At 38.6% G+C, this 22,533-nt stretch overlaps 2 protein-coding genes across 8 annotated transcripts in view; one reads left to right on the forward strand and one right to left on the reverse strand.

Annotated features, from left to right (window-relative positions):
- The window catches only part of MTMR7 (myotubularin related protein 7), a 43,360-nt gene extending 40,417 nt beyond the window's left edge, over positions 1 to 2,943 (forward strand). For all 5 annotated transcript variants that reach the window (XM_042053751.1, XM_042053752.1, XM_042053754.1 and 2 more), the window contains one exon: positions 176 to 2,943. In XM_042053751.1, coding sequence (XP_041909685.1) covers positions 176 to 535 — 360 coding nt within the window. In that variant the 3' untranslated portion in view covers positions 536 to 2,943. The remainder of the gene's footprint in view (positions 1 to 175) is intronic.
- Positions 139 to 22,527, reverse strand: VPS37A (VPS37A subunit of ESCRT-I). Of its 3 annotated transcripts, none has more exons than XM_042053756.1 (12): positions 22,381 to 22,527; positions 18,816 to 18,890; positions 17,732 to 17,846; positions 16,770 to 16,870; positions 15,621 to 15,837; positions 14,553 to 14,623; positions 12,288 to 12,415; positions 12,141 to 12,199; positions 11,980 to 12,048; positions 9,901 to 10,044; positions 9,073 to 9,153; positions 139 to 630 (listed from the first exon to the last, which is right to left on the reverse strand). In XM_042053756.1, exons 1-11 carry the CDS (start codon positions 22,497 to 22,499, stop codon positions 9,073 to 9,075), a joined length of 1,179 nt encoding a protein of 392 aa, XP_041909690.1. In that variant the 5' UTR covers positions 22,500 to 22,527; the 3' UTR covers positions 139 to 630. The 3 variants fall into 3 exon arrangements, with proteins under 3 accessions (XP_041909690.1, XP_041909689.1, XP_041909691.1); XM_042053755.1 differs by lacking the exon at positions 139 to 630 and adding an exon at positions 8,249 to 8,878; XM_042053757.1 differs by lacking the exons at positions 139 to 630; positions 9,073 to 9,153; positions 9,901 to 10,044 and adding an exon at positions 10,058 to 10,432.
- Between the last annotated feature and the right edge of the window lie 6 nt (positions 22,528 to 22,533).

A 22,533-nucleotide genomic window follows, 5' to 3' on the forward strand; every position in this document is an offset into this window, starting at 1 on the left:
CATTGGTTTGTGATAAATTGTGCACTTCTCATACTCCATAAATGCAAATAGGCAGTTTTCAAGGGTGGGTTGAGCTCTGAAAACTTATTTAAAAAGAAAAAAATGCAAGGACATATAAGAGGATTTCTGGGCCCTAAATGTGTCCATGTCATATATACCGTTTCCTTTATTTTAGAGATTGGCCAATCTCCAGAAATCACAGTCAGGTGATAATAAAGTCAAGAGTAAGCAACAAGACCGAAGCAAACAGACTGGACTGTATACTTCCAACAACAGCTTAGCTAACACTCCCCAAGAGTATAGCAATGATCTGAAATCATTCCCATCCCGGAGCCCTTCACAAGGGGATGAAGAAGATTCTGCCCTGATTTTGACACAGGACAACCTGAAAAGCTCTGATCCTGACCTCTCAGCCAACAGTGATCAGGAGTCTGGTGTGGAGGACTTAAGCTGTAGGTCTCCAAGTGGGGGGGGCTGCTTGCCTAGTGAAGACAGTGGCAAGGACTCTGATGAGGCCGTATTTCTGGCGGGCTGAAATACCTTCACAGCAGCAAGGATCCAGATGAAGTTGAGTCTTACAGTCTGGAATGACATCTTGTCATCAGATTAAGAATGGAAGTGGTCTGTGGCCTAAAGAAATAATCCAAAGAAAGGGAACTGTGCAATTGTGTAAGTAAAGATCTAAGCAGAACAAGATATTATTAATTTTAAGACATAATGCTAAAAAAAGGTATTATCTGCTGGCATATTTCATTGAGCCAATGTGATTGTTTTATCAATGCTGTACATAATTATTCCTTACTTTGTACATTTCCATAATTATTTACTGGACAAGATAATAGTTCTTTTCATAAGATGTGAAATTCCAAAGTACTCTCTTACACAAGGCGGAAGATACACTAGTGCTAGCCTTACTGGTGAAGCAGTCAAAACTTATTTTTGTAGAGCTCCTTTGCCTTCAGACATATTACCTATATTCTTTGCTTTTTTCTTCACAAGAGGTTTGAACAATTATTTTGCATATTCTCCTACTAAAATCCTTTACAGCAAAGTAAAAACTAACAAACGGACACACTGCCTCAGGGGACAAATGAAGCTTTGATCCTGAAAAAAATCCATTACTAAGCAGTTGCTGCTGCTGCATCTGAATGCATCCCATTTGTACTCAATTCTCAACCAATGTTGAAAGTTCAGTAGTTTCTGGGACCAAAACTTCAAAGAATATAACAATACTCACACAGCCTTTTTGCTAAAACACCCCTTTGTAGCAAAAGGTACATGAGGCCGTTTACTCTTGCCTCTTTATGTTTTGTTACCAAGTTTGTTTCTGTCTTACCCTTGTTCCAAACCACCTACATAAGATATAAAGGTAAAATTTTAAAGGTGACAAAATCCCAAATTCTTCAGCCTATTTTGATTCCTACTTGAAAATGTTTGAGTGGGAGTGAGGTACAGATACAGTGGAGAGACAAGGGAATATAAAATCACTTACAGAAATCACTCATGAAAACATCACTCTGAATTTGTAAGTAAAGGAAAGCTATGTCCATAAAGGAACTGTTATAAAGAATATTTTTTCCAAATTTTGTTGTTCAGAATAAACAACCAACTGGTGTTTTTTATCCTCACACAAAATTTCCCTTTTAGTATTTGCCAACCTGAACAGAGCATGGCAATACTAATTTAAGAAAAGGACTGAAGCACCAGAAAGTTTAATCTCATTTAAGAACTCTTGTATTTTTAAAAATAGGAGCAATAGTTTTCATAATCAGCAGTTCAGAAGTAAACAACTGAAAAATGTTCAAAATGTGGAATGTCTTGAAACTCACTAAAAAGGTGGCCATATTAGGCTAGAACTCACTCAGGTTTGTTTTTTTGTTGTTGTTGGTTTTGTTTGTTTGTTTTTTTAATTTTAGTTAAAGCCAGCAGTTAAAAATATAATCATATGGCTGCTTTTACCTGCTTGGAGACAATGCAGCACTGAACTCTAGTAGAGCAAAGCAGTAGTAATATAAGTTTACTTTGATTGCATTTCACACTACTCCTTCAAGTACAGACTTACAGGCAGAACTGTATTATATACCTCAATTTAGAATCCTTAGATTTTATTATTCAGTGTGCTTTTCTGAAATGGCTTTTCATTTTGTTCTGTGAACGTTATTAAAAGTGAATTGGTAAACTTCAGTATTATTACTATCTTCTAAAGGGAGCTGCTGTCTTTGAACAAATAATGTTAAGAGCAAAGTTTCTCTTAACATTATATTGGAAAGGCCAGATCCTCAATTTGATAACTCACTATTGCTCAATTCAAATAAATACAACTACAAATTATATTCCGTTGAGAATCTATCCTTCTGGTTTTTAATCTTTATGAATTTTTAATCAATGAAAGCCCTGATTTTAACTGCACTTTAAAAAATGTTTTGTATTTTAAACATAGCCTGCAAACTTCATGGCATTAAATGAAACTTTGAATGGATTTTCTCAAACTAAAGAAATATGCTGCAAAGTCAGCAATGAAAACAAAACACACAAATATTCTGCCTAAAAATCAGTTTGAAAATGGGCAATGTTATTGTACGTTTAAAATGTAAAATTGTATACGATGATACTGTGTTCTACTAGACATGTCTAGAAATAAATTCAGAAGAGCAAGATATACAGATTCAAAGCACTGTCTTTGTGTTGCTTATGCAACTCCTTGTAACTAGCTTTACACTAAAATATTAACATATTAACAGTTTCTTTATTAAGCCTTCACTTAGCAGCCCTCTGTGATGTGTCTTTCAGTCCTTGGAATTTTGCATTAACTACTACTGCTTTCATTGTACTGCATGTATTTGTGGCATTATCAGGTTAATGAGAAACACCTTCAAATAAACACTTAGGTGTTATGTAATGTTATTTCACGCCAGAGAATGAAACAGAGGTTTGCTTTCCCAATTTTTGTAATAGAGTTCTTCATTTACTCTAGATTCACTTTGTCATTGACATTAAGGGATTCTTTTATCTTCCCTACTCTGACACTTGAATCCAGTAGTTTCAGTTGTAGAATAATCTACAACTGGTAACTAAGAAAATGGAGAATCTTGTCAATTGTGTTAATTATACGGGACCATGTTATACCCCTGTATTTCTTTTTTTTTAGGCAGTGCAAAAAAAAGATGAAAAGACTTCACTATTAACTACATTGGTTTCTTGTAGCCTTGCTGCAAATCTTTGCAAATTTGGCCCACTGCAATAAGCCCACTGTAATTTGAAACAGGACACAGATGAATGTAACTGAATTGCTGGAAAGGCTGCTCTTTAGTATGAAAATGTGCGCCTAAGGGACACTGAAGGCGATGGGATCAAACAGCTGAAGTCTTCTTTATAGAAGATCACCATCTGAAGCAGAGAAGGAAAACTATTTGCCAGCTGCTTTTATTGGTAACTCTAGACAAGACACAAATGTGATAAACTGGTAATGGATTCTAAAAAGCTAAGAAATAAAATTAAGTAGTTGGAGGGCACAACAACATGGTATCATTAAAAAATAAAAAGAGAAAAACAAAAAGTAAAAGGAAGAAGGCAGGGAAGGAAAGCTGTTTGTAAAATCAGCAAGTAAGGTAGAGAACCATGTTCTTTGAAGACAGAGGCAAGCCAGGGCACAGGTTCACAGCAGGAAAGATGTTTAATGACACAAACCAGTAACAATTAAACCCCAGCAACAAAGCGGGGATAGCCTTTGCAATGAAGATAAGAGTGTCATCACTGTTGACCAGCTAACTTGATGCTTTTGTATGGACACTGCCCTGATCTGCACGCAAGAGTTCTCAAGTAGATCACAAACAGAGCCAAGGCCAGGGGCTGCTTCTGGGTGCAGGCTGAAGGCTGAGTGCAGCTTTTAAGTCGGCTGGTCACCCTTACACTCTGTAACAGCGCAGAGACAAGTCATCATCACAGTGACCGAAAAATCCTCCAAGGACAGGTAAGTCACTGACAATTCATTTGGGAAGGGAGGAACATGTGCTGGGTGAGTTTATGGTCATAAGGTCAACTTTTGGCCGTACTAAGACACATGAAAAATATGCCGAAGATCTAAAGCCAAGTGTACTGCAGACCCTGAATTCAGAGAGGTGCCAGACTGCAGTGATAAGAAGATAAAATAAACATTTAAATTTACTTATATTATTCAAATTGCCAGTAAAGCACCTGAAACCAGCAAATCAAATCATGTTAAGTCTTAAAACAAAATGTACTCATTTTTAAACATAAATCATTCTGTAAAGAAGCTAACGAAACCTTATAGGTCCACCAGAATCATGACTGAATTCAGGCAAGGAACTAAGTCTGTTGCTAAGGTTATTCAGATGAATTTATTCCCTTTCGGAAGACTAAAGAACACAGTTCTTTATGTTGAGGTATTCCCTTATTATTTAAATATAGGCTCTCTTCATAGCTTATTACTGCATAGAAGTGTCATGTCTACAAGATATCTGACTAAAACAAGGCATTTACGTAAGCCAGAGATGCAATACAGGTTTTTAAAGCCCATTCTAGTGAAGGCAGATCCAAGAATTACTGCTGTTGAAATGGTTAAACAGGAAAGGCTCAAACCACTGCACATGAAGATAAAAAGTTTGTCCTTGAGTATTGTACTGCATCCACTTCCAACACAATTCTGTATCCACTCAAAAAGTCCTGCAGTACCCAACTGTAAGTTAGACAACTACAAGATATATTAAAATCCGAAACCCTTTATTTGTAAGTTTAACACATTACAGTACTTACTGTTCAGAATAATTAAGGCTGTGATAGCTGACTTTGTTGACAGAGTTTTAACTGAGTTTTACCTGAAGGTCTCTTAAATCTCTATTTTATAAAGATTTATCCTAGTCTTTGAAGGAAGTAGTTAGAACTTGGACAAGTATAAAACTGTAAGATTTCTAACTTCCACATTCGGTCCAGGTCCTAAGTGGCAAAGCTGCCAGAATATGTCAAGAGCAAACAACAGAATTATAGAACATACTGCTTAGAACTGACTTTATCATAGTCTCTTGTCTGTGGTGGTGGCTGGCATAGTGCCTCCTCAGCAAGTTCACTGATGACACAAAGCTGGAAGGAGCAGCCAACATCCCAGAGTGCTGTGCAGCCCTTCAGAAGGATCTCAACAGACTGGAGGGATGGGCAGAGAACATTCTGAAATTCAACTAAGGCAAATGCAGGGTCCTGCACCTGGAGAAGAATAGTTCTGGGTTCATCAGTACAAGGAAGACATGGAACTCCTGGAGTGGGTCCAGCAGAGGGCAACAAAGATGAGTGGAACACCTCACTTACTGAGAATAGGCTGAGGGAGCTGGGACTGTTTAGTCTGGCAAAGACTGAGAGGGGACCCCATCAATGTCTGTAAGTACCTGAAGAAAGGGTGTCAAGAGGTTGGAGCCAGGCTTTTCTTGGTGGTGCTGAACAATACCACAAGAGGCAAATGGCAGAGACTGACACCCAGGAAGTTCCACCTGAATATGAGGAAGTTCTTTACTGCGTGGGTGACTGAGCACTGGAACAGATTGCCCAGAGAGGTTGTGGAGTCTCCCTCACTGGAGATATTCAAGAACCATCTGGACACAATCCTGTGCCCTGTGCTCTAGGATGACCCTGCTTGAGCAGGGAGGTTGGACTGAATGACCTAGTGTAGACCCTTCCAACGTGGCTAGATTCTGTGATCTAGCAGTAAGATCAGGTATTAAAATTAGGCAAACCCCAGACTCAATTAGCAGTTACAACACAGAAAGTACACTCCCCCTCAAACTACTGCAACATCAGAGATGAGCCATCTCCTAACTCTTGTATTTCTTGTTCACTGAGTTGACTTTCCCATTGGGAGAACACCTGAGCATGACATTGTGCAAGGCTCCCAAGAAACAAGTCATTGTACATAGCCTGTTATTCCAGATTGCTTAAAAGTTCACTTGACATATTTCAAAAACCTTTAAAATATGCATCTAACAGCAGCTGCCATTCTCTTACACTTTATGGGGGGAATTGCTTAAAGCTGGATTTACACCTACACTCCGTGTTTTGGCAAAATAAGGTAAAGAATATGCTTAACAGTGAGCTTACCAGCACGCTAGAAGCAAAAAACCCTGACAGTGTTACCAGTGTTCTACCTAGGCTTCTGGTGAAAGTAGACCATGAAAGGCACAACCAGTGTAGGACTAAAAGAAAAGAGAAACAAAACAACAAAAAAAACCCCTCGAAAACTACCCCAACCAGCAGCAGGTTGGCCCTTAAAGACCAGAAACAGGCTGGACATTCTTGGATGTGACAGGATTCCTGCAGCTAATCCAGTATACATCATCATTGAATACAGAGACTTCTGTGCTTCTTTTCTAGAGGATGGGTTTGTGACTGCAGTGGCTAAAAATAAGGGAAAAAATCCAAAGAATAGGAACAATGATATCAGAGAACAGAAAGGGAGAGAACTTAACTTTCAAATCCCTGAACAACAAACACTGAACTTATATTGAACACTGACATTTTCTTGTAGATTCTACTCCATTACCACCAGAAGGACTCCATGGAGAAGTTCCCAATTTAGAAATTTGCTCATAAAAGTAAGAGGAAAGCTGACATAAGAGGAAAAGCTGAAGTGTCCAGAACTTGTACTAGTAAATCCCCTGAAGGTGACCTGGCTAAAGAGTTCAGTGACAGTAGAGCATCATAATACCTGGCAGATGAGAACAGAAGCCTGTCCTTCCATGCTGTTATAAAATGTATAAAGAAGATACTAGCCCAATATAGCAAGAACACCAGATGTCTGGTCATCCATTCCTTTCTCTGTTCACAAGGAAGAAACAACAACAGCTTCATACAGAATTGTCTTTAGTCCTGAGTCTTTAGATCCTCAGAAAGAGATCAGAAACAACAACTCAGCACAAAAATAGACGGGATTTTGCCAAGAATATAACAGTGGTAACGTACATCTAACTCTTCTCCACAGCTGCAGAAATCACACTACTCATAAACCCAAGTTCAGAATCACTTGAATCCTACATAATCTAAGGCTTTAGTTAGCACATCAGCAGAAGTGCTATGTCAAAATACAAACAGCACATTTTTTGGAATAAGATCCTCTAAAATTATTGCTTAACCATTCCACTTATAAAGTGTTGGTTTTTTTTCAGACACCTAAGTGTCTTTGATTTGGACCACAGATCTATTTTCTTGGGACATCTAATCTCAGAATTTGGATCAGCTTTAAAATAAGTCCTATAAAATACCAGTGAATAGTTTACTCACCCTGAAAAGCAACATCTTAGGACAACCACACAACTGTAACGAATGGCAGGGCTGAGACTGAAGACCCACTAACCTGTGGAACAGACTTCTTGCACTTACGTGATTTTCCTTACTCACTTTTCTCCATTCAGAAGAAATACCACATTTTGCTGGAAGAGTATCAAGTTTAGGACTGAAGATCAGTGACATGGAAAAGTACATGTTTGGACTGTGCTTGTGCTGTAGTTTGAGACTTGAACCTGCCATGTTCTGTGATCCTATCTAGGTAACATAGAGGTAGAGTCTCAGCTAAGAGGTTTATCTCCAGACTGCTTCCTGACAAGAAAGAAGCAGGATTTCTGATACATTACTTAATCAGCACCTAATCCTATTTAACTCTCCCAACAGTACAATTCCTTCTACTCCTCCTCCTTTGTTCTTTACTGTCTCCATGAAAACCTAATGCATTGAGAAGGTTAAGAAAAAGAATGTGTCTTCTTGCAATAGCAAGAGAGAAAATACATGCATGTATTTAGGGGCTGTATTTTTCTCCTACAGAATATTGCTTTTGGTCCTATCCATTCTCACCAGATATACCCCCATCCTAAGACTGTCATCTTACCATAGGCAAGATTCATTGATTACAGTGCAGAATTAAGTCTCACTTTCAAATTCGATCACTTGCCTTACCATACGACACTATGCAACTCCAACCAAATTAGTTTCTTTGTTTCTTAAAATTAGGAAAAAATAATTGCTATTTTCCAAAGAACTTCAGAACTAGTCTTTGTAAAGTACTTCTGAGTTCCTTGCATGATGAACTATTTATATTGCATAGAACAGAAACAGGAAAGTGACCTGATTATTATTCCTTTATGAACAACAACAAAAAAATGAAATTGTTAGATGAAAATTGTGTTTAATTAGTGGTAGGTACCAAACCACTCTTGCAAATCAGTGCATCAGTGCTACTAAGCAACATACCAAATCTACGCACAGATCATTTATTCTGATTCCAATATAATTTTTTCCAACACATCCTTTGCTTAATCCCCAATCTACTTATCCAAAACACAATACAAGCTACACTTAGTTTTCTGTTATTACTTAGAAGTAAAAAAACTTGTTCTTTAATTTGGCTTCAAGAAAAAACAGGTTGTGAATCCACTGACAATCTCCATTAAGAACTTTTTTAGTTTCCAAAGTCCTATCAACACTTAAAGTTTTCCACAGATTAAGCCAAATCTATGGTTAAAGTTCAAAATACAAAAGGTATGAATTATGTTTTTATAAAAATGTAAAAAGCTAGTCAAAATTACATGTTTAGATATTTAATCTCTGAATAATGGAGTATAGCAGCAGGGAACTTAAATATTGTAACTATGAACAATAAATACAAGAAATTAATGCAAAGATTGCAATAGAAGGATTCTTGAGTACAATGAGAATATAAAGAGACATTCTAATTTGTACAAAAACCATCCCAACTCTGTATACAATCTCTTCTATAAATACAACCAGGTAAGATGAAATGCTTATTTGCAAATAATAGTTATTAAAAAGTGTGCTTTATTGAGTTTTTCATTCGTTCTCTTGGCAGGTGTAGTTTGCAGGAAATCTGTAAAGACAAGTTTCCATAATTAGATATCTTAATTTCTCCAGAAGTTATGTTTTAAATACAAGTAACAACAGATGCAGGACATACTTGATTTCCACAGAAAGTGTTATTAGAACACTAAGCACTGTAACAAATCCATTTGCCGTTACCAAGTGTGTAACAATAAGGTAAATTGTTTAAAAAATGAAGTGTACCTATAGCGGAGCATGAAATTGGCTGTGCATTGCTATTGCCTGTTGAAGTTTTTCCTCTTTGGCTCGTCTGCAGTGGCAGAGCTATGAAACAAAACACACAAGACTGAATTCTAAATGCAATTTTTTATAACGCATACAGCAGTTTCTCCTTAATGATTTAGCTACTTTACAGGCTATTTAAAAAAAGAAAACCCGCCTGACCTACCTCCCTTCCAAGCTTCGGGCTGAAAAACAGTCTATATTGATAACATTATTCCATCCAAAAGTGCTTACAAGAGGATTGTTTCCAATGTAATAAAATGCATTTATTGGACATCTTTAAAGAAAGGCAGACTACTCGGCAAGTTTTGTCACAGCATGAGCAAGAATGGTAGGTTTTGAACCTCAGTTACTTATTTGATGATAGCCATCAACAGAATTTGTTTAAGAAGTTTCATAAATAAAACATTGTTTTAATGTAGGAAGGTTGTTTAATGCAACATGTCAGTTTATGTCAACATTCCAAATTTGAAATTTAGCATGTGGCTATCTTCCCCTGTATCTATCCAAGATATAGAAGAAACTGGCACAAAAATATCTGCAACAACACATGAATAAGGTCTAACACAGGAGACCTTTGCACTCCTGTCTTAAAAATATGTGCCTTTAGCATACAGATTATAGTCTAAATAGACTGAAGCCATTTAAGGATATTTTTTCCTTCTGTCAAAGCTCACTAAAGCACTGTTCTGAATTACAGGACTGCTCAAACTCTTGAAAAAAAAGGCCTAAACTTATTCCCTGTGTGTTGTATATGTCTTGGATTAGAACTATCTGTATATTACATACCGTTCTCTTTTCCATGAAACTATTAAGAAAGTCATCTATCTCTGTTTTGCCTTCCAAGAAGTCTTCTGCAATAGTGTCAGACTCCTCTTCAGCTTCATGAGCAGCTACTTTAAGTCTGGCCTGCAGAGCACTTGGACTGCAACTCTAAGAAAATAAGAAGTCCAACGTAATATTAATCTGTCCATTAAAACTTACATTTCCAAGAAGATAAATGACTATATAAATATGGAACGTGTGTATAGAGCACTATTTACTACGTAAAAGCCTAAGTAACCAGATGAAGCTCCATCTCCAAGAAACAGCATAGCTTGTTAAACTAGAAAAGCTTCAGTGTGAGAAAAGTGTTGCTAGTTTAGGTCTTGATACACAGTCATTCACACAAATGAATAAAGTTTTTCAACTTTTACCCTACACTGTAGAAAGCATCCAGCCTGGAAATCTGACAAGTTCTCAAGTGCATGATTTCTGAGTAGAACTAACATTTCAAGTGTCTTCAATAAATAGGATCTACTTTTGAAAATCAGTTGTGAACCTGAAAAGTATAAAAAGGTAAAAAAGCACTTACTGTTCAGCTTTTAAATACCCTTGAAATGATTGTGGAGAAGAAGACAGGAAGGCAAAAAGCACCTACTGAAGAAGTAGATGGGCTGCTAATCTAAACCAGTATACTAATTTTTCTGTTCTTATGAACCTCAAACCTTCCTTCTGTTTATTGCATACAATGTCATTATTTTTTCTCTAATATGTCTGGGCAGTTAATCAGGACATGATTCACATCCAGTAGGAGTCTGTACAGAGCCAGAACTGCAAAATTAAGGTACTTAGAGATTTTAGATGCTTGGCCTAACCTTCATCTACTCTATGAAAAATATTTTACTTATGTACTGTAAAATGTAATCAGAATGTAATCAAAAATTTCCTGTTAAATTAATCTTGTCCAAAATATGGAGAGTTTGCTCTAATAAAAGATGACTAAAATTCACTCACGGTACAAGTAAAAATACTGGAAAATTGAAGGAAAGAGAGCAGGAGATACCACATAGTGCACAGCAAACATCAATACATGAAGCTATAGCATATATGGGAAAAAAAGCAGAAAAATTCAGCCGCTACTCCTCAACTCTCAGCCTCCTATCCATCATTAAATTGAATCAGCAAATCTAACTTAGAAAAAAGAATACAGCAGTGGGATATTATGTCCTGTTCTTAAGTGGTTTCTTCCAAAAATAGAAGGTTTATCAATGTCAACTACCTCTGCCCACTTTAAAGTCAAAGGAGGCATTAGGAGTCCGACTGTTCTGATTTTCAAGTGAGGAAACCTCTAATACATGTAGATCATCTATGAAATCATTTGGTTTGCTGTCATGCAACTTTTTGGGGTTTTTTTTTGTTATTTTGTGGGCATTCTGAAATTCAGGTACTATGCATGCTAATTTAATGGACTGTTGCATTCTCAGGTGATGAGTCTTGCAAATTATGAAGATTTTAGTGCAGAAAGTGGTTTATTATAAGTTACATCTTCTAATAAATACCCTGGTAAACATACCGAGAAATTATTCTCCCCCAATACTTTCTGAAGTAATAGCTTTACCCTATTTGTGCTGTAGAATGTGCAAGGTTTGACAGCACATACAACATATTGCCCGAAGTAAGCATGCCCAGTGAAGTGCAGAATTTATGTTTCTGAAGTTATTGAGCACTTTCATCTGGTACAGTTTTACAAGCTCATTATGTTAAATGAGTAGCATTAATTGAACAAGTCTTCTTTAAAAATTATTCTATTCTTAAAACTGGTTTGGACCGGATTGTACTAAACAGCTCTAGATGAACATCACTCTTTTCTTCCAACTTTGCTTCTATTGTAGCAGTAAAAAAAACAACAACCCAGCCAAAAAAATCCATTGTTTTGCTTTAAACTTTTTGGTACATCATCCCATTTTTTTCATACTGCATGAAATACTTAAATCTACTTCATATTAAATCAGTTTAACCAAAAGAATATTCTTAATGGTTAAAGATGCAAATCAAAAGTTCAGATTTACCGAAATATTCTTAAAGGTTGACATATAGGAATTATACCTCACTAAGTTCATGCTGTCTTTGCATCTTTTTTTCAAAGGCTGCTTTCATTTGCGTGAGTTGCTCATACTGGAAGGAAGAAGAAAAAGAACACTGTCACCTTGAAAAAACCCTAGATATTACCACTAATATATCTCAAGATGACTTTATTGTTCACTTACTTTATCCAACACCATCTGTCTTTTTGCCTCAAGACTAGGCTCCAGCAACAAGTTTTTTTCTGGAAAATAAAATCACCATTACTACTTTTTTTTAAAGGATTTAGTTCACAGAACACAGTCACACATGTTAACATTTTGACAGCTTACTTGCCAACTCTTCAATGCTTTTCACTAACTCATCTCTATCAGTAATGACTTGCTTCAGTTGTGGAAGAGTCACAAACTGTTCCAGTAACACCTCCTCTTGTTCATTCATACTGGTCAGCTGTGATATACTGTATTCAAACAGAAAGAAAGTAGATTTAAATCTAACAGAAAACCACATGTAAAATAATTAATTTCTACCAAAGTTTAAGGGTTTTTTTTTTGACTTTACGAATACGACACTTGACCACAACTTACTTCTCCCATTTCTCCTGGACTGTGGGCTCTACTATGTGCAGCAGCGAATTTAAAAAGCAGCATGTTAGAAAGTATCTCCCATTTCAAGCCTTACTTCCCATAATGCTACTATAGTGGGTTGACTGTGTCCAGCTGCCAGATGCCCACCCAGCTGCTCTCCCAGTCCTCCTCCTCAACAGGCTATGGAGGAAAATTTCAGGGGTTGAGATAAAAACAGTGAGGTCACTTACCAATTACAATCACACACAAAACACACTTGGAAAAATTTAACTGAATTTATTGTCAATTACAGTAAGAGTTGGATGGTGAGCAAGAAAGGCAAAAACTACAACCCTTTGCTCCGTTTTTCCTCAGGCTCAAGTTCATTCCTTCATTCCCACCACTACCTCCCCCTGCCTCCTGCTCCTTGGGGCAAGGGGGAATTGCAGGTCTAGCAGTCAGTCCCTAACAGTTCATCTCTGCTTCTCCTTCCTTCTCACACTTTACCCCTGCTCCACAGATTGCAATCAGTTCCGGGCAGGAGAGACTACTCCAGTCTGGGTAATACCTGGCTGCAGTTTCCTTCAGGATGTATCTGCCTGCTCCAGTATGGGGTCTTTCCTGGACTGCAGTGTGGATAACTGCTCCAGCAACATCAGCAACATCCTCTCACGGCTACAGGGTACATTTTTAAAATACCTGTTCTACTGTGGTCTTTTCCAAAACTTCTGTGGGCTGCAGAAAAGTAACTGCTCTGGCACTTGGAGCACCTCCTTCTCCCCCTTCTTCTCTGACCTTGGTATTTGCAGACTATCACGCTTTTCCATTCCTCCCCTCAATCCTCACTGCCTCTGCTCTTTCTAAGATGCTTTCAGAGGCAGTACCTGCTTCACTAACAGACAGCTATCCTGCAGTGTGTTTGCTGCCAAACCAGCTGTGCCTGGCACAGGGGCAGCTCCTGACGCTTTCTCACAAAGGCCACTCAAAAAGCCCCCCAGCTACCAAAACCTCACCACGTATACGAACAGAACTATTCAGAACAGCTTCAATATCATTGTCATTCAACTCAGCTACCAACAGAAGAATTACGGCATTTCAATCCAGTCTTCATGAAAGGACCAGGCCTGATTAAAATGTTTTGTTTAAACAAACAAATTACACTTCCCTGCAAAAATCTTAACTTGCTGTTACGTAATAAGGATGCTGCTAGAACTTACAGCTCAGTCCAGCTAAACTAAACAGGCTCTTTGGAAGGTGTCAAAAGAAAAGAAAAAAACCACCCCAGTTGAGAGGACAGAGTTTTCAATTGCTTAACTATGACACCACCAGAAAGATGTGAGATCTGAAGGAGTTAATAGTGAATTGTAACCTATTCTACCCCACATAACTGACCTAGGAAGCTGTCTCATTAGATCTGAGCAAGCTGCTGGGAATAATAACTAATACAGTTTGTTTGAATAATGACAAGGTGATGAAAGTATTTGTGTAGTATGTGTAAAAAGTATTTACATGTAGCAGTGATTTGCACTGGCACAGCTGGCACACTTACCACCTGGATTTGTCTCACCCAGGCCCCCCTGAACATGCTGAGCTGCCCACAAAACAGTTCACCGTTTACCTTGCACTACGGTCCTTTGGAGTTTAAGAGAATGTACTTTGTGAACCAGCCTCAAGCTGTCCTATTTTCTCCTTCAAAAGTTAAGCTCATTGAATTACTAGAAACTAAGCCCCTGGCAAGGCCTCAGAAAACAGCAAAACACCGATAGCTAGAAAACAAAAAAATAAATACTCTTTTTCCTGGTGTTGAATCAAGTACTGTTCCCGCCAACAAAACCCTAAAGCAGCACATTTGTATACAAGGCTGGATTATTTTCTGGCTCCAATATTTTGGTATATGGTAGTTCTCCTATTCATCATTTCTACAAAACCCTTTCAGTGATGTGTACAGACTTCTGACAAAAATCAGATACAGACCAGCAATAATTGCCTTTTAGTAACTATGTAAAGTTCAGCTACCTTCTGAAAATTTACCTTAGTTCTGAGAGCTCTGGAAAGGTATCAGGGACATCAGGCATCTTGTATGTAAATCCGTTCTGGCCAACCTGAATCAAAGTTTAGAAATGCTTAGTAAGCTTTTGAAGAGCAATTTCTTTATATTTAACCCGATTAATCAAAAACTGAAGATGAATATTTGCCAGCAACAAGAAAAGCAGGAAAAGCAGTAAGAAGCAGTAGCACTTGTCTCTGAACAGAAGACAACTCAACCAATGCAACAAAACGCTTGAAGATGTTTGGGGTGGCATGTCGTAAAACACGAGTCAGTTTTGGAGGAAAATAATTCTGTTTTGCCATGTCCTTCATTTGAAAACGGCTGGATGACTGAGGAAATACACAGGAATCGTAAAACTCAAGGAAGTGAGAACACAGAAGGAGATTGACATTTTGATCTCTTTCATGTGGTTTTTAAAGCTATAATCCCTCAAAAAAGAAATGTTTTAGACAAGGAAAAAACAGTTGTCTCCATAGAATGCAGAAAACTTAAACTCTACAAAGCCAGAAAAGTGCCTTCCAAGCCTAAGAAAACTTGTTTCTATAAACATGATTTGATTAAAGACTAAACATTTAGATACAAAGTTTTATTAAAAATAGAATTCCTTCCAGAGTTCATCAGCAATAGGGAGCTTGAATATAAACATGCAAGATAAAACTCTACATATAAAGGCTTGAGATTGCACATTGCCCTCACCTAATAGGCTCTGAGCAGGAAAGAGAGAAAAAAACATTTTCTGTGGTTGGAGATACAGCTACAGCTGCACTACGAGGGAGTGCAGCTCCAAGACAAAACCCCCTAAGAATCAAAGATCTTTAGCATAACACTAGTTTCATTGAAACTCAGACAAACTTGTTGCTCTTGACTTCAAGTTCTAAAAAACTTTTCATCAAAGCCAAAATGACAGTTTTGTTTTCCTAGCACCAGCAAAACAATGAAGTGCAGTCACTCAGGTGCTTCCTTGAGTTTTACAGCAATGCCCTATGTGTCCTCAAGGGAACTTATACCCAGTGTCTGACAGCTTAAGCAGCAAAACTCAGCACACAGACCTGAAGCACCGCTTCTGCTGTCGGAACAGGCAGTGGCAGATCAGCAATCAAGCCATAGGAGGGAGCAGCAGGCTTGTCTGTAGTGTAGCTTGAAGAAACTAATTCAGAAACGGGCATGGCTGCCATTGTTCTGTTTGTTTCTTGAGGTGGGTATGGAGGGAGAAATGGAAACCCCTGAGGAGCAAAAGGAGGCATTCCAGCTGGTTTGTTGAAAAGGCTGAAAATAAACAAAACCACAACCATGAGCAACCAACTGCTTAAAGCACGTTTCTTATCATTTGAGTTATAATTACCAGACCCCATATAAGACGTAAGAATGAATCTTCAAATGACCATAAACTAACTTTGTATTTTCTGTTCTCATTTACTTCCAACATAGGAAGTCTTTTTGTCTTATACTGCAATATAGTATAGAACTCCATTAAGCCACACTCTTGTAGAGCAGCCAAATACACACTTACATTCTTAATTATGAGAAAACTACTTCTCAAAAATTTATGAGAGCATAATTTTAAATTGCTTCCATCCTAAAGTTGTGAGAAAAGCATCTATGTCATACATTAGTTCTTATTTATGGTATAGCATTTAACAGCTTGGGCAACACACATGTAATTATTTCTAAATAACATGAATGATTCTTTTTAAATTCACAACCGCAGCTGCATCTAAACTGTGTATCACTGTAAACCATGAGAACTACCATTGTACTGATGCAGTTCGAACACCTCAGTTCACTTTTGTGTACTTAATACAATTCTTTAAATCACACAATTTCTGCTGCATATGGTGCAACAGAAACTGCCCTAAGCCTGGGAGATTATGAACACAATATGAAAAACCACAACTGCTCAGATCATGAGGTACGGCAAATTCCAGATTTCATATGAAAATGTAAAAGTTTCTTTTTCAAGAAAACAGATATAAAGTTACATCAGGCATGTTGATACAGTAAGTCCGATGAAATCTAGTGTCCCTTCTCAAAACAATCAGGTCATCAAGCATGCATATGAAATTTTGCAAGGACAGGGAATCTAATTCTTCCAATATATCCATTACATTACTCCTGTCCCTGCGCTCCTTATAATTGGTTTAGTCTCTTAAAAAAATTAATAGACATAGTTCCGTTTATTATGTTTATAGATAACTTACTATGGAAATGATGTTGAGCTAGGAGCTAGAACTGGAGGATTCTTCCAAAACTCATCCAGTAAACTTTGAATAATTTTTCCAAGATCTGAATGCATTGTAAACTGGTAAAAACACAAAACAAAACCCAATGAAGAAGAAAAATTATGTCTGGAATCCAAGAGTTCCAAAATGTGCTGAACTTCATTGTTTATTATACCCATGTGACAGTGCTGGAAAGCTATTTCAGACATACCAGTTAATGCAAATTGTGTATATATAGGCTCCAAATAAAGCGATAAAGCCACCAGAATTGAACAGAAACTAAAAGTCTTTTGTATGTTCCATTATCAGTGGAGAATCAATGAAGTACCACATTTCTATTGAACAACCAAAAAACCCCACTTTAGTTACCAAGTTACATTTGTGAAAATAACAGAAGAGGAAAAAAAATAAAAATATCTGAAGACAAACGCATTAACTGCATTCTGACAGAGTCAGAACCTCGATTCACTCCAAAAAACTAGCACATTCTTGTTGACAAAAAGAACAGCATATTAAAATCCTGAATATTTGAGCTAAAACCTTGATGCCATTCTAATAGGATTAGGCCAGAAAGAACTACGTTACAAAACCATCTTAAAGCATCCCTCTCCTTTATTTGGAATACACTGGAAAGTAGTTGGAGGAACTGTGCAATTAATAGTAACAACAAAAAAAGAAGTGTTAGTAACTTTCTAAGCCTTCATAACTTAAAACAGTTTTAGATATATGGAATACTCAAGTCAGTAATGATATCAGTAAGAGTAACTAGGAGTATACTGAACACTTCTGAATTTTTGTTTTCAGGCCCCCTAAATACAGTTTGAAAGAGATTAGGATCTATACTAATCTTTTTTACCAGGAGGATTAACAATAATCTAGTGTGACATTTATTAAAATTGCTATTAACAGTAGATCTGTGTGAAGCTACAAATTATACATACATTACTTATTAATGGACTGGTCACATATACTCCCTGCTTGTCCATTAAATGATGTCTCACAGGTGGGAAAACACTGATGACTGGCTTTTCCTGAGGAAATTGAGGTGGAAGCAAACTGCAAATACAAGAATAATTATTACTACCGTGACATCCCATGATAAAGTTTGCATAAGAAGGCTTCTTATGAAAAGAAAAAGTACTTTAATTACATAAACTTTCCTATGAGAACAGTTATGGAGAAGTTCACAATGAATGAAGCACATAAAAGCATTATTCAGTTACAAAATTAGAAGTCCAACAGACTGGAATACCAGACTTCCACAAAACTGAAGAGAGCATTTACTGGGCAAAATTGTAGTATAACAAAGGAGCAATTATCACAGAATATTCTGAGTTGAAAGGGACCCACAAGGATCACTGAGTCCAGCTCTTAAGTGCATGGCCCATACAGGCACCATGCACTTAAGAGCACCATGCTCTGACCGACTGAGGTACAACAAAGAAGCTGTAGCATAACAAGAACATTTTTGACTACAAATGTTATTACTACAAATACAGTGCAGCATAACCTGTAAGAATATCAGGCCAACTCAGCAGGCCAAAGTAATAAAAGACTTGCAAACAGAATACTATCAATATTTGCCAGACCAAAAGCATCCCCCCAAAGGAAATTCACAGGAAATATTCCAATAAATCACTTAAGTTATAATCCAGAAGCTTCACCAGGGTAAGAGTCTGGAGTTACAGCAGACCAGTAAGTTACCAATCCAGTTTATTTTCAGTGGTAGGGAATCAAAGTTATCAGAAACCCTCAAGCATTTTCCCCTAGCTACCTTCAACTGAAATCACACAGCTATCTTAGGAACTGAGCACAGCAAAATATGATTTTGCTCTCAGGTGAACATCTGTATCTTGTACAGAACCGGTTTCACTCAGATCACTATAACCACTAATACAAATCCAGGTTATGGTTCCTGAAATTAATTATGTGCTGGAAGCCATTTATATTCTATTACTGCTTTTTTTTTCTTTTAGAACAATTTCAATTTTCAAGATGTGCATAGACACAGCTCACTCTACTTACATGTTAATATTAATTGTCAAGTTGTTTACAGTGAATGGCAGTCGATATTCCACATCTTTCTGGATTTCTGCAATGCTGTCAAAGAAGAAATTGTTAGCATCCATTTCATGGTCAACATAACAGCTAAAAGTCTAAAAGAAACAAGCACGACCTAAGACATTTGTACACAGTTAGGTTTTGAAAAGCCCTGTAAGAACAAAATTGAAAATGCTGGAATAAGTTAACAGTCTTCAGCATTCTATATTGAATATTAAGATTAAAGCAAAAAAATACTAGATTTAACTTTTAAACCTCATACATGGTCACAAGCAAAGGAACTATAGCAGGAGAAATCACACTACTCACTCTTCTGACAACAATCTCCATCTTTTATCTTTCTCCCCTTACTGGCTTAACTTAAGACAACACATCAGTGCTTTTAATATTTTTAATTTTATCTGATTAAACATTTACTTTGCCAAGGCATTATATGAGGTTCACAACTAAGTATTGCTCTGCAACACTGCCTTCAGACCAATATGTAGAATGTTTATTAGACTAGGCATTCTTCCTTAATACTTTAGCCTAGTACTTAACAGTAGTTTTCACTATGTGCACCAAGCTCAATGCACTTGCACAAGTACTCTCAAGAATTATCTGGAGGAGAGCTACTTGCAACAATGTAAAGCTCCAATGACACTCAAGACCCAGACCCCCTGAAAGTACCAATGCGCCTTACAAGATCTGGTAAGGCCGAATCCAAATTTGTTTTTTCTGCAACAGGTTAAATTACTGCGAAAAACCTTGAAATTAGCTGCATTAATAGGGAGTTGATTTCAATACTCAAAGCATTCTACAATTTCTATGCACAGGAAGACTGTTTTGAAAGACAGCATCCCAGAGAATGTGGAGGAGGTGGAGAAGACTTAGCTCAGAAGCAGAATTTCTAGACAGGATGAACATATCTAAGCTGAGAGTAAGAGAGATAGAAGGGCAGAAAATTAGCTTCATCTTATAATGCCTGAATCAAAACAAACTGTAAAAGCAGACTAATTGCTCTTCCATGTATTTTTCCTGCTTGCACCTGGTTAATAATATTCTTCTCTGTCACCTAAGGCTCACTTAATACAGGGAAGGGAACACAGCTCCAGTGGCAAATAATGGCAGATGGTGTTCCCAGAAAGCATCTTTTGATCCAACTTCAGAAATGCTCCTCCATCCACTGCCAGAGTGTACTCCATACAAGTCCTTTCTCAAAAAACCCAAAACACATTACCTGCAAAGATGTGTTAAGAGTAGTGCTAGGAGTGTTTTGTGTTCTTCCAAAGCACTACCGGGGCATAGAATTTAAAACTACATCTTTAAGAGCTTGGGGAACAAAAGGGAGTAAGACACTAACTTGGCTATGAACCTTGCTTTCTGCAGCCTGATCTTATTCCTCTCATAGAGAACTCAGTATTGTGCTCTTTCCCTGTGAAATCACATGCTTTTTGAAGAAAATATCAAATATCTTCAGCACAGAATTCAAATCAAGGGTTCTACCGTGTTATACCACACACCAGTATCTGCACCTTCTCATTCTTAACTGAAGGAATCTCTCACGCACATTCCTGCCCTGTAATCATCTGTCAGACTTTTCATTAGCCTCCTGCAAAATCCTTTTGAGAAGGGTATATAATTATGCTCCACTCATGTGCACAACCTATGGAAACTGGGGAGGAAGACGACGACAGGGAGCGAGGACCAAGAAAACCAGAACCTCACTGAACTGTTCAAATTGTTATAACTCTGCCTAGGAAAAACCTTCAACTAATAACCTTAGTTGCCCCTTCCCCAAGTGGGATGAGTACACTGGAAAAATGATGCATTCTTAACTTTGTCTAGAACAACAGCAAATATAAGAAAACTCTTTTTCAAATACAAAGGTTTTATTTCAAGCTCCAAATCTGCGAGGGACTGTGTTAAGGAAAGCTAGCTGGTTTACTGAAATTAAGACCACACATGCCTGAGTTTTTATGACCTAAGACAACACAAACCAAACTTGACTAACTTAGTTAACTACACCATACCAAGAACTTTGAGCATTTTGGTGAGGAGCAACACGGATACTCATAAATGAATGATGTTCAGGCAGCTACCATGCCCCTACCCCCCACCTCAATTCCTGGCTACAGCATCCATTCCCTCTCCGCCTGTGCTTGAGCTGGTGCCTGCACAAACAGTAGCAAACCAGTTCAGCAAGCAGACTGACAAAAACTGACCACCTTTTTGGGGAACTTAATTCAGGATGAGCTCATCTCACTGCCAGATTAAAAAAAAGCAGTATAAACAAAAAGCCAAGTAAGGCCAGCCCAACAAAAACTTGTCAGTTAACTAAGCTCCTGCATGCCCACAGGGGCAGTTCCTTAGAAAAGTGAACTGTCTCAAAAATATTTGTGAAATTGGCTCTGAAGAGACTTAAGTTTATGCAAGCAAGAATACTTAGAATACTGTCATATTTATGCCTCCTGTGTGGTAATTCAAAAACTGATCTACACTTACTGAACTTGGAAATGTAGTAAGCATCTTTTGCACTCCTAGAGACAGTCTGATGTGACAGGAAACATTCTCTGTCCTTTTCCTGAATTATTGTGGAGGCATCTAGCATTCCAGTTCTACAGAAATCCTAGGAAGATGCATGTCTGTAGAATGCTTACTTCACTGTAAATATAACTTCAAATGTATGAAATGCACACCTCCTTTTAAAATGTGAGGAGTTTTAAAAGACTAGGCAAAACAGGGCAGCATACTGCCAAGACGGAGAACCTCAGGACAAAGTAAAGCATTTTGCTTTAAAAATTGTGGATGTTGAACAGGAATAAAAACAACTGGCCTCTTCTGACCATCTAAACAAAACCAGTTCTTAAAGGGCAGCCAATTTTTAGCAAGTAGCACTCAAGACCAGAAAAAATAGTTTGTAAAGTCAGCAGGATTGCTGCGCCACTACTGGCAGGCCACTGTGAGACACAACTCCTTGGTGCTCTGTGTTTTAGTCTCAACTTTTAATGAACTACACTATTACAAGCAGCTTCCAGAGAGGCTTTATCCCAACACGTAGTCGCATCTCTTTGAAGACATTACAACCCATTAGCAGGCTTTCCGGTGAAATCAGGCACGGCGACCTGCGCCCGATCACCCGGCCAGGCGACACCAAAGCCAGCGGGGACGCCTCCCCGACAGCCTATTTGACTTTCAGTTTCCAAATTCTTCTTCCCAGACGGGGGCCCACATCCCACTGTCCTCCGGCGAGGACCCCGCGGCACCGCACTCCCGCCCTGCGGGACCCTTCGGCCCCGGGACAGCGCGGGGTTGGGCCGGTCCGGGCTGCAGCGCCGCCGGCTCGGGTGCCCTGTTTACCCACACGGCCGCGAGGACCCAGCCAGGCCTCAGGGGGAGGGGACGGGGCGCAGCCGGGTCCCCGTGTGTGCGCACAGGGACGCACGACACCCTCCCGACACAGCGCGGCCCCACCGCGGCCCCGGGACGGGCGGCACAGTGCGGCCCTCCCGCCCCCGCCCCTGCCCCCGCGCCCGCCGCGGCCACTCACGAGGCGTGCGCGGCGCGCAGGGACTCGACCTGGCGCTGCCGCTGCTGCTGAAGGCCGGTGCGCGCGGGCGGCGCGGCGGGGGCGGCGCCGCCCTTGGCGAGCGGGAACAGCCAGTTCATCGCGCGCGCGGCGGCACCGGAGGGGCGCGAGGGC

This window comes from Corvus kubaryi, unplaced genomic scaffold (assembly GCF_017639235.1).
Source record: "Corvus kubaryi isolate FWS band 111438036 unplaced genomic scaffold, C.kubaryi_AGA036_p1.0 split1-131, whole genome shotgun sequence".
Taxonomy (NCBI): Eukaryota; Metazoa; Chordata; class Aves; order Passeriformes; family Corvidae; genus Corvus; species Corvus kubaryi.